The sequence below is a fragment of the Bombina bombina genome, chromosome 8 (genome assembly GCF_027579735.1).
Source record: "Bombina bombina isolate aBomBom1 chromosome 8, aBomBom1.pri, whole genome shotgun sequence".
NCBI lineage: Eukaryota > Metazoa > Chordata > Amphibia > Anura > Bombinatoridae > Bombina > Bombina bombina.
Genome location: NC_069506.1, coordinates 26210649 through 26230683, shown reverse-complemented (window position 1 = coordinate 26230683; position 20035 = coordinate 26210649). Strand labels below are relative to the sequence as shown.

The following is a 20035-nucleotide window of genomic DNA, read 5'->3' as shown; positions in this document are numbered from 1 at the left end:
TTATCACAATGTGTACTAGTGAAGAGATTGCTATCACAATGTGTACTAGTGAAGAGATTGCTATCACAATGTGTACTAGTGAAGAGATTGCTATCACAATGTGTACTAGTGGAGAGATTGCTATCACAATGTGTACTAGTGAAGAGAGTTATCACAATGTGTACTTTTGGAGAGACTGCTATCACAATGTGTACTTTTGGAGAGACTGCTATCACAATGTGTACTAGTGAAGAGACTGCTATCACAATGTGTACTAGTGAAGAGAGTTATCACAATGTGTACTAGTGGAGAGAGTTATCACAATGTGTACTAGTGAAGAGAGTTATCACAATGTGTACTAGTGGAGAGAGTTATCACAATGTGTACTAGTGAAGAGAGTTATCACAATGTGTACTAGTGGAGAGAGTTATCACAATGTGTACTAGTGAAGAGAGTTATCACAATGTGTACTTTTGGAGAGAGCTATCACAATGTGTACTAGTGAAGAGAGTGCTATCACAATGTGTACTTTTGGAGAGAGCTATCACAATGTGTACTAGTGAAGAGAGTGCTATCACAATGTGTACTAGTGAAGAGAGTGCTATCACAATGTGTACTAGTGAAGAGAGTTATCACAATGTGTACTAGTGGAGAGAGTTATCACAATGTGTACTAGTGGAGAGAGTTATCACAATGTGTACTAGTGGAGAGAGTTATCACAATGTGTACTAGTGGAGAGAGTTATCACAATGTGTACTAGTGGAGAGAGTTATCACAATGTGTACTAGTGGAGAGATTGCTATCACAATGTGTACTAGTGGAGAGAGTTATCACAATGTGTACTAGTGGAGAGACTGCTATCACAATGTGTACTAGTGGAGAGATTGCTATCACAATGTGTACTAGTGGAGAGAGTTATCACAATGTGTACTAGTGGAGAGACTGCTATCACAATGTGTACTAGTGAAGAGAGTGCTATCACAATGTGTACTAGTGAAGAGAGTTATCACAATGTGTACTAGTGGAGAGAGCTATCACAATGTGTACTAGTGGAGAGATTGCTATCACAATGTGTACTAGTGGAGAGAGTTATCACAATGTGTACTTTTGGAGAGACTGCTATCACAATGTGTACTAGTGGAGAGAGTTATCACAATGTGTACTAGTGGAGAGAGTTATCACAATGTGTACTAGTGGAGAGATTGCTATCACAATGTGTACTAGTGGAGAGATTGCTATCACAATGTGTACTAGTGGAGAGAGTTATCACAATGTGTACTAGTGGAGAGAGTTATCACAATGTGTACTAGTGGAGAGATTGCTATCACAATGTGTACTAGTGGAGAGAGTTATCACAATGTGTACTAGTGGAGAGAGTTATCACAATGTGTACTAGTGGAGAGAGTTATCACAATGTGTACTAGTGGAGAGAGTTATCACAATGTGTACTAGTGGAGAGAGTTATCACAATGTGTACTAGTGGAGAGAGTTATCACAATGTGTACTAGTGGAGAGAGTTATCACAATGTGTACTAGTGGAGAGATTGCTATCACAATGTGTACTAGTGGAGAGAGTTATCACAATGTGTACTAGTGGAGAGAGTTATCACAATGTGTACTAGTGGAGAGATTGCTATCACAATGTGTACTAGTGGAGAGAGCTATCACAATGTGTACTAGTGGAGAGAGTTATCACAATGTGTACTTTTGGAGAGTGCTATCACAATGTGTACTAGTGGAGAGAGTTATCACAATGTGTACTAGTGAAGAGAGTTATCACAATGTGTACTAGTGGAGAGAGTTATCACAATGTGTACTAGTGGAGAGAGTTATCACAATGTGTACTAGTGGAGAGAGTTATCACAATGTGTACTAGTGAAGAGAGTTATCACAATGTGTACTAGTGGAGAGAGTTATCACAATGTGTACTAGTGAAGAGAGCTATCACAATGTGTACTAGTGGAGAGAGTTATCACAATGTGTACTAATGAAGAGACTGCTATCACAATGTGTACTTTTGGAGAGACTGCTATCACAATGTGTACTAGTGGAGAGAGTTATCACAATGTGTACTAGTGAAGAGATTGCTATCACAATGTGTACTAGTGAAGAGACTGCTATCACAATGTGTACTAATGAAGAGACTGCTATCACAATGTGTACTTTTGGAGAGACTGCTATCACAATGTGTACTTTTGGAGAGACTGCTATCACAATGTGTACTAGTGGAGAGAGTTATCACAATGTGTACTAGTGGAGAGAGTTATCACAATGTGTACTAGTGAAGAGACTGCTATCACAATGTGTACTAGTGGAGAGATTGCTATCACAATGTGTACTAGTGGAGAGATTGCTATCACAATGTGTACTAGTGGAGAGACTGCTATCACAATGTGTACTTTTGGAGAGACTGCTATCACAATGTGTACTAGTGGAGAGAGTTATCACAATGTGTACTAGTGGAGAGAGTTATCACAATGTGTACTAGTGAAGAGACTGCTATCACAATGTGTACTAGTGGAGAGATTGCTATCACAATGTGTACTAGTGAAGAGAGTTATCACAATGTGTACTAGTGGAGAGACTGCTATCACAATGTGTACTAGTGAAGAGAGTGCTATCACAATGTGTACTAGTGGAGAGAGTTATCACAATGTGTACTAGTGGAGAGAGTTATCACAATGTGTACTAGTGAAGAGACTGCTATCACAATGTGTACTAGTGGAGAGAGTTATCACAATGTGTACTAGTGGAGAGAGTTATCACAATGTGTACTAGTGGAGAGACTGCTATCACAATGTGTACTAGTGAAGAGAGTTATCACAATGTGTACTAGTGAAGAGAGTTATCACAATGTGTACTAGTGAAGAGACTGCTATCACAATGTGTACTAGTGAAGAGAGTGCTATCACAATGTGTACTAGTGAAGAGAGTTATCACAATGTGTACTAGTGAAGAGACTGCTATCACAATGTGTACTAGTGAAGAGAGTGCTATCGCTGTATGTAGAAGTCACTATGACCCTTCTACAGAGTTCTCACCACATCTTCGCTCATCACTGCCATCTGGGCAGTCTTTCTCTCCATCACACAGATAGTCCCTAGGAATGCACTGGCCGTTCGGGCAGCGAGCCTCCTCTCTCCGGCAAAGACGTGGGTCAAAATCAGGAGGTGGTTTGGTGGTTACGCGTTTGGCTGGGGTAGTGGTGATTACGGGCGGCCGAGTGAAAACCTGGGCAGGTGTGGTGGCCGGTCTGACAGTGGTAATAGCTTGCGTGACTAGTGAAGTAGCAGGCGTTCTTGTTTTTGGTGCCTGGGTTGTACCTATTGGCAATAAGAGACAACAATTAGTGAATGATGAACGTGCAAAGGGTGTTACAAACAGGACACAAGGAGAAGACAGATAATCGTTAATGCAAACATTTCAGCAACATGTAAGCTCAATATCTGATTAAAAATGTTTGTTGTAAAAGGACAAAAAAAGTCACTATTTATAAAGTGCTTAAAGAGACACTGAACCAAAAAAATTATTTTGTGATTCAGATAGAGCATGCAAATTAAAAGAAGGCAGGTGAGCTTTTTTTGGTTCAGAACTCTGGACAGCACTTTTTTATTGGTGGGCGAATTTATCCACCAATCAGCAAGAAAAACCCAGGTTGTTCACCAAAAATGGGCCGGCATCTAAACTTACATTCTTGCATTTCAAATAAAGATACCAAGAGAATGAAGAAAATTTAATAATAGGAGTAAATTAGAAAGTTGCTTAAAATTGCATGCTCTATCTGAATCATGAAAGAAAAAAATTGGGTTCAGTGTCCCTTTAAGGGACATGTTAGTGCAAAAATAAAATGCTGTAATTTACTAAAGCATTGTATTATTGTTTAAAGGGATATGAAACCAACATTTTCTCTTGTATGATTCAGATAGAGCAGCAGTTTTAAACAACTTTGTAATTTACTCATATTATCAAATTGTCTTCATTCTCTTGGTATCTTTATTTGAAAAGCAGGAATGTAAGCTTAGAAGTCGTCCATTTTTGGTTCAGAACATGGGTAACACTTGCTGATTAGTGGCTAAATGCACTACTGTGATCTACTAGAAGCATTTATGGTAATACATGTGCACTACAAAAGTGTTTCTAATCAAAACTAACACGCATTCCAATTCTGACTACACTGTCCCTTTAATAACCTAGGCTCAAATGCCTATATTGTTTAAATCTTCTCTGATAGTGTGTCCAGGTAAACAGAATTAAAGTAAACAATACAAAATAATTTATACAATTTAGATACAGCCAGGGCTAAAACTAAAGGGACATATAACAAATCTATATCATGCATATAGAGATTTAAATAAAAATGTTAAAAATAAATTGTAGGAAAAAAGCTTTTTATTTAATTTTAATTAAGTGCATGTCTGTACACAGCTGGGAAAAAGGCAACTCCCAGAGTCCTTTTGGTGCACACATCCTACAAGCATAGAGCGAATGCTGCACAGGAACATCCATTTAAAAAAAAAAAAAAAAATCACTATAAAAAATATGAAACATTATCTTTTAGATGTAACACAGATTTCCTTTGAGTATCATGTCCCTTTAAACAAATAGCTGTGATGGATAACAGCCAGGAACTCACCGCACTGAAGCTCGTCTGAGGAGTCCTTGCAGTCTGAACGGCCATCACAAAGGTATGTTCTAGGGATGCACTCTCCACTTCTACACTGAAACTCAAAGTCCTCACATCCATTTTCTGAAAGGCAGATGAATCATTATGTAGTCATACAATCATGTAAACTCTTATAAACCCTTTGGCAGTGAAGGGGTTAAAGCCTGCCATATGTTTATATGTAGAACAGGTTTTCACGCGTTTCTCAGTTCTCCTGACCAGTAGTACAGTTTACTCACCGCATCCTTCCTCGTCTGATAGGTCACGACAATCAGGACGTCGGTCACACTGATACTCCAGGGGAATACAGTTCCCATTCTTGCAGGTGAATTCATTAGCTGTGCACGAGCGTATAGTTGGAGTAACTAGAAAAGAGAAATATAGTGGTCAGCGAAGAAAAAAAAAAAACAGAGCAGCGGCTAGACCCGGTATACATATCCTACAGATACCATGGTCTTGTTTCATTATAGATACTGTGAAATCTATGCTGAGAAATACACCTTAAGTTCTCCAACCTCATCCCGTGTTGTCAATTCACTAAGATACCATAGATTTGACAGAATCAGCTTCTTGGGCTAATGTATGGGTTGAAGAACTGGTGGTTATGGTTAAAACCATATAAGGCTGATATGTTATCTCGTTTCAGTAGGATGGTATGTATATGAAGCTACACTGACCTAGAACAAAGAGTTATAAGAACACAAAATAGTGATAAGATAAAAACCCTTTTGGGTGACGACAGAGAGCAGCCTATCAAGCTTTGGGACGTGGAAGACATCCATTGGACTTTCTCTGGCTTGTCCATTACCTCTTTATTGTTTTATCCACACTCATTGTTATTTGCTCATTGTTTTTATATTAATTGCATATATAGGGAATTATATTAACCTTATATTTTTATATTTACATTTATTGTTCATATTAGCGCCTCCTATAGAAGCACAGTGATCTGTCTATCACTGTTTCTTCTTTATCTAAGAACACAAAATAACCTGGCATGTATAGTAACAGATAATACAGAGTAACCTGGAACATATAGTAACCTGGAACATATATTTAAAAGAACCTGGCATGTATAGAAACAGGGAACACAAAGTGATCTGTAACATATATTAACCTAGAACATACAATAACCTAGAACATACAGTAACCTGGAACATAAATTTATAAGAACCTTGCATGTATAGTAACTGGGAACACAGAGTAACCTGAAACATAAATTTATTAAAAAAAAAAAACTGTCATGTATAGTAACAGGGAACACAAAGTAACCTGGAACATACAGTAACCTAGAACATACAGTAACCTAGAACATACAGTAACCTAGAACATATAGTAACCTGAAACATATATCTATAAGAAAAACCTATCATATATAGTAACAGGGAACACAAAGTAACCTGGAACATACAGTAACCTGGAACATACAGTAACCTAAAACATACAGTAACCTAGAACATACAGTAACCTAGAACATACAATAACCTAGAACATACAGTAACCTGAAACATATATCTATAAGAAAAACCTATCATATATAGTAACAGGGAACACAAAGTAACCTGGAACATACAGTAACCTGGAACATACAGTAACCTAGAACATACAGTAACCTAGAACATACAGTAACCTAGAAAATATAGTAACCTGAAACATATATCTATAAGAAAAACCTATCATATATAGTAACAGGGAACACAAAGTAACCTGGAACATACAGTAACCTAGAACATACAGTAACCTGAAACATATATCTATAAGAAAAACCTATCATATATAGTAACAGGGAACACAAAGTAACCTACAACATACAGTAACATTGAACATACAGTGAAAGTAAAAAAGAGTAACTTGGAGCACAGCATAACCTGGAAAACACAGCGACGTGGAATGCAAACAAAATAACCAGGAATATCTAGCAAAATGAATCATATGGTAATTGGGAACATTCAGTAACAGGGAACATAAAATTACCCCGGACAGCTTGCTACAGGGAGAGAGCAGTACCCAGAAAAGGGAGTAAGGAAACCTACAATAACCAGGAACATCTAGATACAGGAAAGACAATGAACAAAGTCTAACAGGGAATGTACACTAAATGAACACAGGGTAAACAAAACACGCATTATAATAGGAAAACTATAATTACAAGGAAATATAGTAACCAGGAACATGCCATTTCATTTAACATACAATCATCAGGAACATACCATAACTAGGAACACACAGTCACCAGGAACATACCATAACAGGTAGCACACAGTCACCAAAAACATACCAAAAAAGGGAACACATAGTCACCAGGAACATACCGTTAAATGTAGCACACAGTCACCAAGAACATACCACAAAAGGGAACACAGTCACCAGTAACATACAGTAACAGGTAGCACACAGTCACCAAGAACATACCACAAAAGGGAACACACAGTCACCAGGAACATACTATAACAGGTAGCACACAGTCACCAGGAACATACCATAACAGGGAACACACAACCAGGATCGTTTCATGAAATATATCACACAGCCACTGGGAACTTACCCTAATATGGAACACACAGTAACAAAAAAGCAGGAAGAACAAGAAAACATGCATTTAAAAGGCACGTCTTATACAATTATTATTATTATTATTATTATTATTATATGGAGATTATTTAGAAAGAGTAAAAACCTGAGTGGTACACACGTGAGATTAGTAATCACTGGTTAAGGGTGCATGACAACGAGAGGTGTTCGGTGAATATTCACATGGAGCTATGCGCCTGCTCTAAATAAAACTGTGTCACAAGTTGGCCTCAGATGCATCAGATTTACTTTGTGAGCACCAAGATCTTTATATATCAAAGTCAGCTCCACACTATTAGAGGCATAAAACCCCCCTTTATATTCCTGAAATGCTGCCAACGCTGCAAGGGGATTAGCTGACAGAGATCCATTGAAGTGTTTTCTTGGCATTAGAAGTAAACAAACGCTCAAACTTGTTAATAAACAACATTCTCTCAAAATGCTAAATAAAAACATTCTCTAAAAAATGATTCTTATGATGTTAATGCACTCAGCACAACACTTATTGCAGAGTCACAAGATAAGCGGTGTTCCTCGTTAGTGAAATGGACCGTGCAAAATAGAAACATCACCACCCTGTGCAAGTGACACGGGATCACCACAAACACCGTGAATCTTACCTGGTGTGTCCATCCCCATTGGGGGAGGTGGCATTTGTGCTATAAAGAAAGATATTTTCAGAGTCTTATGGATGAAGATTTGGTCAATGTATGTCAGCGGATGAAGCATTTGTATATGTATGTCATGTGATACACCGGGACCTAGTTACCTTTCTATTCTATCTGCTAACAAGACTTTCTATAGAACTATGATTGTCTATCCAGTATATCTATAAAACAATATACATACTACTGCAATAGCACCTCCGCCCCTGAATGTGTAGGGCAGAGTCTTGTTTAAATGCTCAGTGTCCTATGCAGAGCAGAGAGAGAAAAAAATCCGAGAAAGTGGATGTAAAAAGGTAAGCGCAGTACACCGCACTCATATCCTTGATTTTTGGCACCTTAAAGGTACAGTAAACGCCTTTAAATTTTTATATAAAATGTTTAATTATGCATAATCAAGCAATTTTGCTATATATTTTAATTATGTCTCCCCTTTCCATGTTATTTAGCTCTGAAAATTAAGCAATTTCTAATTCTCAAAAATTAAAATGCACCCTGCTGACTACTCAAGGCTAACCCTGCTCCAAATTTTTCCCTAATTGGCTTTATCAGATTGCAACTGCAAAACAAGGCATTCTATACTAAATGTATGACAGTAGCTAGCCTTGCTGTCTATGGGTTAAAGCCCTGATTGGCTTCTCCAAATAAGGCAAATGGGGAGGGGGTGGAGTTTGACTACTGAAAACTAATTGCAGTAAATAGGATGTTAATTTGTTTGTAAAATGTTAAGACTTGGCTGATATGTTATTCTATAGCACCACAACAGAATGTGTAATTACAAAATGTCTTTACTAAAGATGACAAACTGGTGTAGATGGCAAGGTTACAAAGTAAAAAAATAATAGGTATTTACAATAGACACGTCCAATAAGGATAATGGGACAATAGAGATGGAGGTCTCTATTATCTACATCAGTTTCTACAAGGCTGAATTTCCTTCACATATTTTGTAGGGCTTAAGAATGTTTTAAGAGATTTGAGGATAGATTGTAGCATCCTGTCAATATTTTTAGATTAAAGAAAAGGTGGTTTCCATATTTTCTCGCCCCACTAATCACTGTGATCTCATTGCTCACCTGCTCCGAGGCGCCGAAACTGGAACCCGACTGAAGAGATTATGTAAGATGCAATAGAACCGCTGTCAACCACCGAGTATAGAATTTCACGGATCTCTTTGTCGTTGTCGTTGCCTTCTGAACCAACATCCAACTCAACAAAGACGTCACCTTCAATGGGCCTGTGGTAAAGATACACAAAGAATAAACCTACTCATCAAAACATAAATCAGGTTAAGCATTTGCCATCATGGAAGACAGTTCTTTGGGCAGAACCCTTACATGTACTGAGATAAATATCTATCATTTGGAAACAACACATTCGCATGACTGCAGGGAAGACCTGATTTTTTTTTTATGACACATGGTTCTCACAAACCAGACAATTAAGTTGGACTGAAGCTTTATGTAAAGACCAGTGACTAAATTATACCCTGTGTCACTGGACTAAAGCTTTATATAAAGACTACTGACTGAATTAAACCCTGTGCCACTGGACTAAAGCTTTATATAAAGACTACCGACTGAATTATACCCTGTGCCACTGAACTGAAGCTCTATATAAATAATACTGACTGAATTACACCCTGTGCCACTGGACTAAAGATTTATATAAAGACCAGTGACTGAATTAAACCCTCTGCCACTAGACTGAAGCTTTATATAAAGACTACTGACTGAATTACACCCTGTGCCACTGGACCAAAGCTTTATGTAAAGACCAGTGACTGAATTACACCCTGTGCCACTGGACCAAAGCTTTATATAAAGACCAGTGACTGAATTTTACCCTGTGCCACTGGATTGAAGCTTTATATAAAGACTACTGACTGAATTACACCCTGTGCCACTGGACTAAAACTTTATATAAAGACTACTGACTGAATTACACCCTGTGCCACTGGACTGAAGCTTTATAAAAAGACTACTGACTGAATTACACCCTGTGCCACTGGACCAAAGCTTTATATAAAGACTACTGACTGAATTACACCCTGTGCCACTGGACTAAAGCTTTATATAAAGACTACTGAATGAATTACACCCTGTGCCACTGGACCAAAGCTTTATATAAAGACCAGTGACTGAATTATACCCTGTGCCACTGGATTGAAGCTTTATATAAAGACTACTGACTGAATTACACCCTGTGCCACTGGACTAAAGCTTTATATAAAGACTACTGACTGAATTACACCCTGTGCCACTGGACTAAAGCTTTATATAAAGACTACCGACTGAATTACACCCTGTGCCACTGGACTAAAGATTTATATAAAGACTACCGACTGAATTACACCCTGTGCCACTGGACTAAAGATTTATATAAAGACTACCGACTGAATTACACCCTGTGCCACTGGATTGAAACTTTATATATAATTTGCAAGGAATACCATGACATTAACTCACTTGACAAAAACCACGCTGACCATCTGTTCCCCTGGGATTTTGTAATACTCTGATTCAAGCTGAAACAAAAGAGATACAAATTAGAAGATAAAATTCCATCTGTTTTTTTTGTTTGTTTTTTGCTACAGAGATGCTTCAAATAGTCACATAAGTAGAAGATGGTAATACCTTAATAGGTCTAGATTACAAGTGCAGCGCTATTGGTTGCTCAGGGTACGTTATTAATATTAACAAGAACACAAAACAGCGCTCAAAGGATAGTCTCCTTATCGTCGGTATGCAGCCCGCACTGAGAGACAGCTGTCTTCGCGCTAGTATGCCTCAGTAACACGCTCCCAATACAGGCGGTCGCTAGATGATGACGACACCGGTGCTAGCCAAACGAGTAAGCGCTCCATCAACGCTCCAACACAGTAATCCAGCATCAAAAACAAAAGGCAGCACCCAGTTAATCCACTACAGAACAGGATACGGTAGTACAAATGCAAAAAATGTTTAATAGGCACTATTAGACATGGTACACATAGTATTCACATATTGCACTTCCTCAATGACTCATGGGTCATTAAGGAAGTGCAATATGTGAATAACGAAAACAGGTTTGACCTTTTTTCTGTCTGCGATGTGTACCATGTCTAATAGTGCCTATTAAACATTTCTTGCATTTGTACTACCGTATCCTGTTCTGTGGATGTGTGGATTAACCGGGTGCTGCCTTTTGTTGTTGATGCTACGCTATTACTATTTCGGGACCACTCTAAGATTAACACGCAATTTGGTATTACAAGTCCACGGTAAAACAGAATAACCAGAGAATGATTAGTGCAGCCGACATCCCTTTAGCATGCCCTATACTTAAAGGGACACTGTACCCAAAAAATTTATTTCGTGATTCAGATTGAGCATGAAATTTTAAGCAACTTTCTAATTTACTCCTATTATCAAATTTTCTTCATTCTCTTGGTATCTTTATTTGAAATGCAAGAATGTAAGTTTAGATGCCGGCCCATTTTTGGTGAACAACCTGGGTTGTCCTTGCTGATTGGTGGATAAATTCATCCACCAATAAAAAAGTGCTGTCCAGAGTACTGAAACCAAAAAAAAAAAAGCTTAGATGCCTTCTTTTTCAAATAATGATAGCAAGAGAACAAAGAAAAATTGATAATAGGAGTAAATTAGAAAGTTGCTTAAAATTGCATGCTCTTTCTGAATTACAAAAGAAAAAATTTGGGTACAGTGTGCCTTTAAATGGATATCGTTACACATCGCTCATATTACAGGTTCTGAATCATGTTACATAACAGCGCTAAAAAAGCTAGCACAACTTAAGACCAGACAAAATGCATGTAAAACATATTAAAATAAACTATTACACACATATTTATTAAATATCTATCTGTGTGTATATTTATATAGAGTTACTTTGCTGGAATTGAATCCTACCATAGAGTCTACTATCAAGAATTGAAGATTTGTCATTAGATGTTTATAGACTAAATTATGGACATTTGGATACTTTTAAACATTCACCTAATTAATGAATTTATGTATTTTCTATGGTATTTACAATTTTAATTTAAGATTTTGGTGTGATATTTTGATTTATTATTGTCATCTGATTTTATGTGATTTATTGTTCTATTTGTATAAGTGTACACACTATAAAATTGGTTCTGCTGATAATTAAAGGGCCACTCAATGCAGTAGAATTACATAATTAACAAGTGCATAATAAAAATACAATGATTTAACACCTAGGCCCATATTTATCAAGCTCCGTACGGAGCTTGTGGGCCCGTGTTTCTGGCGAGTCTTCAGACTCGCCAGAAACACAAGTTATGAAGCAGCAGTCTAAAGAATCGCCGGAAATCAACCCGATCAAGTACGATCGGGTTGATTGACACCTCCCTGCTGGCCGCGAGTCAGCAGGGGGCGGCGTTGCACCAGCAGCTCTTGTGAGCTGCTGGTGCAATGTTAAATGCAGAGAGCGTATTGCTCTCCGCATTTAGCGAGGTCAGATCAGGTCCGCAAGACCTTTGATAAATAGAGGCCCTATTCTGAATTTCAAATAAGCAGTAGATTTTTTTTCTGACAAATATATTTTTTCCCCAATTTTCCGGCCCCCTGTATCATGTGACATACATCAGCCAATCACAGATTAGTATACGTATACACTGTGAGCTTGTGCACATGCTCAGTAGGATCTTGTTCCCCAGAAAGTGTGACTATAAAAAGACTGTGCACAATTTAATAATGGAAGTAAATTGGAAAGTGTCTTAAAACTGCTGCTCTTTCTGAATCATACAAGTTTATTTTGACTTGAGTGCCCCTTTAAGCAATAAGCAGGTTGTATGAATTAGTACTTTAGCTAGGAGCACTTCTGTTCATTTTGTATCTGTAACTTTATTTATTCTGAGATCGCTTACACACATGGAAAGTTTGCAGAGATATCAGTAAAAATAAGATCCTTCTTACCGTGTCCACAACTGCTTCAGATAAATCTCGGAATTCTTCTGACAACACATTGTCCAGCTCGGCTGTATATTCTATAGATTGAGTGAAATTCACCAGAGCTCTGTAGTAAACTGCAACAGAGATAAAGAGGTGATAAATACTCATAGTGTATATTACAGAGGTGCCAAAACACTAAGCAAGATCTCAAATGGTTCTGGTTTTAGGATTATCCTTGCTGGAAAAGAAGAAACTCAATTTGATCTTCTTGTGTCCATAAGGAATAACTCTAAAGCCAGGGACGTCTATAGATATTCATTAGAGGGTAGGGAGCTGCTGGTATATTAGATCAGATTAGTGCAAACCACTGTGAAGCGTTTAGCAAAACCGCATGCCAAGTGCTCATCACAAAAACAAACCAGCAGAAGATAGCAGAGGAGAATGACCACCGAAGTGCAGAGGACATTGTCACTGTATAAACTTGTGGTCTACCTATTACCTATAAAACCCAAAATGTTTCATGATTCAGATAGAGCTTGTGATTTTAAACAACTTCTACTCCAATTATCTAATTTGTTTTGTTCTCTTGATTAATTGAAAGGGATACCAAGGTAGATTCGGGAGCTGCTGATTGGTGGCTGCACGTTTATGTTATTGGCTCTCCCAATGTTCCCAGTAATGCATTGCTGCTTCTTCAACAGAGGATACCAAGAGAATGAAGCAAATTAAATAAGTATATTAGACAGTTTTTTTAAATGATATCCTCTATCTGAATCATGAAAGAAATATTTTGGGTTTCATGTCCCTTTAAGGAGTCTAAAGCGTCACAATGTTGCTCTTTAGACATAAATCATAATGTGAATGTGGCATGTTTATTACTGTCTTATATTAAACAGACATGAAACACTTTACATTCTAATATAAGATGTTTAATTATGTGTAGTACTTTTTTTTTTTGCAGTAGAGTTCCTTGCCCCATGTTTCTGTACTATGACTATGGAAATGATGAGTTTTCTAATTTCCAGTATTGGAAGTGCAAATTGCAGGCTTCACAAGGCTAACCTCGCTACATACCTAAACCCTAATTAGCTTCAGCAAAGGTGATATAATTCTGTAAAACAAGGCAAGGTTTAGTAACAAAATGGCAGTTGCACACATTGTCATTGTCTATCAAGTTCAGACTGGCTTTTCCAAATAGGGCAAGTGGAGGAGGTGGTAGCAATCACAGTGTTAACGTACTCAGAAAGTTGTGACAGTCTGCTGATATGTAAATTTATTACAAGACTAAAGAATAATAAAATAGTCTCAATAACTCCTGCATTTACCTACATAACTCAGCTCCAGTCATACAGGCTGCAATTTAACCCCTAGTTTGCCTTAAAAGACCTCTCACAAGCCAGACATTATATAACTTCACTATAATCCAGTTTTTCTTTATCAAAGGATGAGATCATTTTCCATATCTTTAAACAGCTTTGTGCTGTACTTTTGCCATTTATTCCAGACATCCTTTCTTTTTTTCCAAAACACTCCATCTGCCCCTTTAATTTAGTGATGTAATCTGACATGCTAAAGAAATCCAAGTCTTATTCTTCTTTGTATCCTAACAAAATGAGTGGCCTGTTCTAAGCCTGCTGGATACTGTATGTCAGCCGCTAATGATGGCACCATGACAACTTAACCACAACAAGGACAAAACAATCTGATAATGTTTTCAATAAAATACACTCAATAAAGCTGCGTCAGGTTTGCTAAAGCATTTGTACGTCAGACAACGCTAGTCGCTAGTCATATAAGGACCGGGTATGTACTGTATAAAATACACTGTTGTTTTAGACTTTAACCATCTTTATAAAATACACTGCTGTGCACGTGTTCTATATTATACTTTTAACATCTTTTTAAAGGGACATTAAACACTAAATAAATGTTAGATAGAATAATTCAAGGAAAAAATATTAGTCTGAGAATAACAGGTAGATGTATTTTTTAAAGTTTCATTAGTTGTTTAAAAAGTGACAAAATAAGTGTAAAGTTTTAGTGTCTATAAAACACTGGGAGCTGCCATGTTGTAACTTGTGTTACCTTCTCTGCTGTGGCCAATTAGGGTCAGTTATAAATAGGTCACTAGAGTGTGCAGCCAATGGTTGTGCTGGATTTAACAGTGTTCTGCACTTCCATTTGTAACAGGAACTGAAAAGCTCACAATTTCAGAATGGAATTACAGGAAAAGTTGACAAAATAAATAATGAAAGTATATTGCAAAGTGTTTTTTGTATATACGATTTATCATTTTATATTACAATCTCAAAGTGTCAGACTACTCATTTGAAGTGCATTGTCTGGTTATCTTGCATTTGTTGATTATGCAAATCTACTGTGTTGACTGGTCCTTTAATAATTGAGATATATATATATATATATATATATATATTTATATAAATACATTTACATTCAATTATATTTGAAAATGTATTTTAAAGGGATATTAAAGGACCATTCATCACAGTAGATTTGCATAATTTTATTTATTTATTTATTTTTGTGGACAACACTGATATATGTATACCAGTTAAAATAATATATATATCTTTTTTTGTAAATATCAGAGTTTGTTAGTTGTTTGCTAACTAATATGTTTTTGAGTGTTTGCTAAATACAACATGGTCTATTGGCTTTTTGCTGACTTAAAGGAATATGAAAGTCAAAATTAAACTTACATGGTTACTTCTCTTAGCAACTTTACTTCATTTTCTTGATATCCTTTTTTGAAAATCATGCCTAGGTAGGCTCAGAAGCAGCAATGCACTACTGGGAGCTAAATGGTGAAACCCACATTTTTTTCTATTCACAAAGTTTTCCAAAAATGTTATATTCCATCTGAATTGTGATAGAAAATGTTTGGGTCTCTTTAACTATGTGTTTAACTTATTCTAACCCAAAGTTCTATACAAAAGATATAACTATAGCTCTAACCATTTGCAATATTTTCTTTTTCCATTTGTATGTCAGTTTAACATACTTCTGGGATTGCTTGTTCAGTGCAGGTGCTCATATCTATCTGTTCCTAATTGTTCATAGCAGAGGAGATAAGATAATCATACTCAACAGCCCTTTCAATGGGGTGTATCAATGGAGTGCAAAACAATAGAAATTGTGCTAACAAAAGTAATAGATTTAAATGCATTTAAAACATCTAATTTGCATGCAGATCTTTTGCACTACAGTTCTTAATTGCTTATATATACTATGTATATTTGAAAATGATAATGTCCCTTTAACCCTTTCCTGCCAGGGTTAAAGTGTCTACATCGGAACAACTGTTCCGATGTAGACAAATTGAAATTACAATCGCGAGATTTCAATTATTGGATCGGGTTGGAGGATGTCCCTATAACCCTAGGAACGCCCTCCAGACCGCGATCAAATCCAGGAAGCGCAGTAGGCTTCAGGACAGCTGTCGGCTATGACGTTCTATTCCGTCATAACGGCTCTAAAGCCCAGTGTAATTATGACGGAACAGAACAGCATAACAGCGTTAAAAGGTTAATCTGATGTGTTCCATCAATAGATCCCTCCTGTAGCACAGTTATGGATAATGAGCGTCAGCAGTACGGACCAGGCCACTGTGAGGAACAGTGAGTGACAGTAGCTGCATATGATTGGGTCAGGTTCAGACACACCTGCTTCTTTCAGGGTGACTAACACCCAACTGTCACTCCCTAAATAGGACATTAATAAAATAAAACAGAGACCCCAGGAGCTATAGGTAATAAAGTCTGAATTTCATGTGTCACCAAAACAATAAATGTTAATGATCCAAGACACATTTGTGACTTCATAACAGCTGTTTCAAATCGTCAGCAAGGAATTCTCAGCTGCAAATACCATTGACTCTCCGGGAGGATCGTACACTCTACTTTCCAAAGCAAATCTTTGCCATCACAGAAATAGTTTCAAGTCTCGATTCTCAAGTCTATTCACTGTAACATTTGTGCTTACATATGGATCATACATCTCAATTTCCGTCCAAACATCTGCTGCGCTTATCCATCTGGAAGCCAGGTCACTGTCATTTCCTTCTGAAATGTAACCTGGTTGTCAGTGCTTTTGGGGGAGATATGGGCAGAGAGTAAAAGGACAATATACAGTAAAACTGGTTTCCCTTTAATGATATACCAGCTGCAGAATATAAAATGTATGATGAATTGCTCTTTTAGGTTAAAGGAACAGTCTACACCAGAATTGTTATTGTTTAAAAAGATAGATAATCCCTTTATTACCCATTCCCTAGTTTTGCATAACCAACACAGTTATATAAATACAATTTTTACCTCTGTCATTACCTTGTATCTAAGCCTCTGCAGACTGCCCCCTTATTTCAGTTCTTTTGACAGACATCCATTTTAGCCAATCGGAGCTGGCTCACTGGAACTCCACGTGCGTGAGCACAGTGTTATCTATATGACACACATGAACTTCCACACTTTAGTGGTAAAAAACTGTCAAAATGCCCCTGAGAGAAGAGAGATGGCCTTCAAAGGCTTAGAAATTAGCATATGAACCTCCTAGGTTTAGCTTTCAACTAAGAATACCAAGAGAACAAAGCAAAATTGGTGATAAAAGTAAATTTGAAACTTGTTTAAAATTATATTCTCTATCTGAATCATGAAACTTTATTTTGGACTAGACTGTCCCTTTAAACTTCTAGCTTGCTTTTTCAAACCACAATCCAATAAAGGGCAAGATTACAAGAGGAGCAAATGTGCGCTGGTATTATAAGTAAAGCACAATGCGAACGCGACCTCGAGTTGGCATTGCAGGGAAGCTTTGCCCTCACGAGTGTGCGCTTCTATAAGCTGCAATGGGAGCCTCATTCTCATGCCATCAGACACAGTCGAGAACCTAGCGCAGCGAAGGGGGTAAGTCACGCGCAGCAATGGGCAGCAAGGGTTAAATATATATGTATATGAATATATATAAGCAGAAACATATATATATTTACTGGGAACACACATTTCCCATAGACTGCACTGTAAAGGCAATTTTCAGTGCCCCACACCCACTGCTTTGTGCAGTTTTTTTTTTTTTTTTAAAACGCTAATATTTTTTTATTTTATAAAACCACACTATACTTAATTTAGGGGGCAATTGGAGCATATTTTGAAAATTAATCTAAATCTTATTTTCTTTGTTCTCTTATTCTTTGTTGAAGAGATATCTAGATAGGTAACGTGCACGTGTCTGGAGAACTATATGACAGGAAATAGTGCTGCCATCTAGTGCTCTTGCTAATGTATAAGATTGTTGTAAAACTGCTGCCATCTAGTGTGTGCTCTTGCTAATGTATAACATTGTTATAAAACTGCTGCCATCTAGTGCTCTTGCTAATGTATAACATTGTTATAAATCTGCTGCCATCTAGTGCTCTTGCTAATGTATAACATTGTTATAAAACTGCTGCCATCTAGTGCTCTTGCTAATGTATAACATTGTTATAAAACTGCTGCCATCTAGTGATCTTGCTAATGTATAAGATTGTTGTAAAACTGCTGCCATCTAGTGTGTGCTCTTGCTAATGTATAACATTGTTATAAAACTGCTGCCATCTAGTGCTCTTGCTAATGTATAACATTATTATAAAACTGCTGCCATCTAGTGCTCTTGCTAATGTATAACATTATTATAAAACTGCTGCCATCTAGTACTCTTTCTAATGTATAACATTATTATAAAACTGCTGCCATCTAGTGCTCTTGCTAATGTATAGCATTGTTATAAAACTGCTGCCATCTAGTGCTCTTGCTAATGTATAACATTGTTATAAAACTGCTGCCATCTAGTGCTCTTGCTAATGTATAACATTATTATAAAACTGCTGCCATCTAGTGCTCTTGCTAATGTATAACATTATTATAAAACTGCTGCCATCTAGTACTCTTTCTAATGTATAACATTATTATAAAACTGCTGCCATCTAGTGCTCTTGCTAATGTATAGCATTATTATAAAACTGCTGCCATCTAGTGCTCTTGCTAATGTATAACATTGTTATAAAACTGCTGCCATCTAGTGCTCTTGCTAATGTATAACATTGTTATAAAACTGCTGCCATCTAATGCTCTTGCTAATGTATAACATTATTATAAAACTGCTGCCATCTAGTGCTCTTGCTAATGTATAACATTATTATAAAACTGCTGCCATCTAGTACTCTTTCTAATGTATAACATTATTATAAAACTGCTGCCATCTAGTGCTCTTGCTAATGTATAGCATTGTTATAAAACTGCTGCCATCTAGTGCTCTTGCTAATGTATAACATTGTTATAAAACTGCTGCCATCTAGTGCTCTTGCTAATGTATAACATTGTTATAAAACTGCTGCCATCTAATGCTCTTGCTAATGTATATCATTTTTATAAAAACTGCTGCCATCTAGTGCTCTTGCTAATGTATAACATTATAATAAAACTGCTGCCATCTAGTGCTCTTGCTAATGTATAACATTATAATAAAACTGCTGCCATCTAGTGCTCTTGCTAATGTATAACATTGTTATAAAACTGCTGCCATCTAGTGCTCTTGCTAATGTATAACCTTGTTATAAAACTGCTGCCATATAGTGCTCTTGCTAATGTATAACATTGTTATAAAACTGCTGCCATATAGTGCTCTTGCTAATGTATAACATTGTTATAAAACTGCTGCCATCTAGTGCTCTTGCTAATGTATAACATTGTTGCCATCTAGTGCTCTTGCTAATGTATAACATTGTTATAAAACTGCTGCCATCTAGTGCTCTTGCTAATGTATAACATTGTTATAAAACTGCTGCCATCTAGTGCTCTTGCTAATGTATAACATTATTATAAAACTGCTGCCATCTAGTGCTCTTGCTAATGTATAACATTATTATAAAACTGCTGCCATCTAGTGCTCTTGCTAATGTATAACATTATTATAAAACTGCTGCCATCTAGTGCTCTTGCTAATGTATAACATTATTATAAAAACTGCTGCCATCTAGTGCTCCTGCTAATGTATAATATTGTTATAAATCTGCTGCCATCTAATGCTCTTGCTAATGTATAACTTTATTATAAAACTGCTGCCATCTAGTGCTCTTGCTAATGTATAACATTGTTATAAAACTGCTGCCATCTAGTGCTCTTGCTAATGTATAACATTGTTATAAAACTGCTGCCATCTAGTGCTCTTGCTAATGTATAACATTG

At 36.9% G+C, this 20035-nt stretch overlaps 1 protein-coding gene across 12 annotated transcripts in view; it reads right to left on the bottom strand.

Moving 5' to 3' along the window:
• Positions 1–20035, bottom strand: part of HSPG2 (heparan sulfate proteoglycan 2) — a 290248-nt gene that overhangs the window by 132413 nt on the left and 137800 nt on the right. For 9 of the 12 annotated variants that reach the window (XM_053690214.1, XM_053690218.1, XM_053690216.1 and 6 more), the window contains 7 exons: positions 12822–12931; positions 10347–10405; positions 8955–9115; positions 7834–7872; positions 4882–5007; positions 4613–4726; positions 3021–3302 (listed from right to left, as the gene is read on the bottom strand). In XM_053690214.1, the coding sequence (XP_053546189.1) occupies positions 3021–3302; positions 4613–4726; positions 4882–5007; positions 7834–7872; positions 8955–9115; positions 10347–10405; positions 12822–12931 (891 nt within the window). The remainder of the gene's footprint in view (positions 1–3020; positions 3303–4612; positions 4727–4881; positions 5008–7833; positions 7873–8954; positions 9116–10346; positions 10406–12821; positions 12932–20035) is intronic. The other 3 variants (XM_053690217.1, XM_053690225.1, XM_053690226.1) reach the window with 1 other exon arrangement.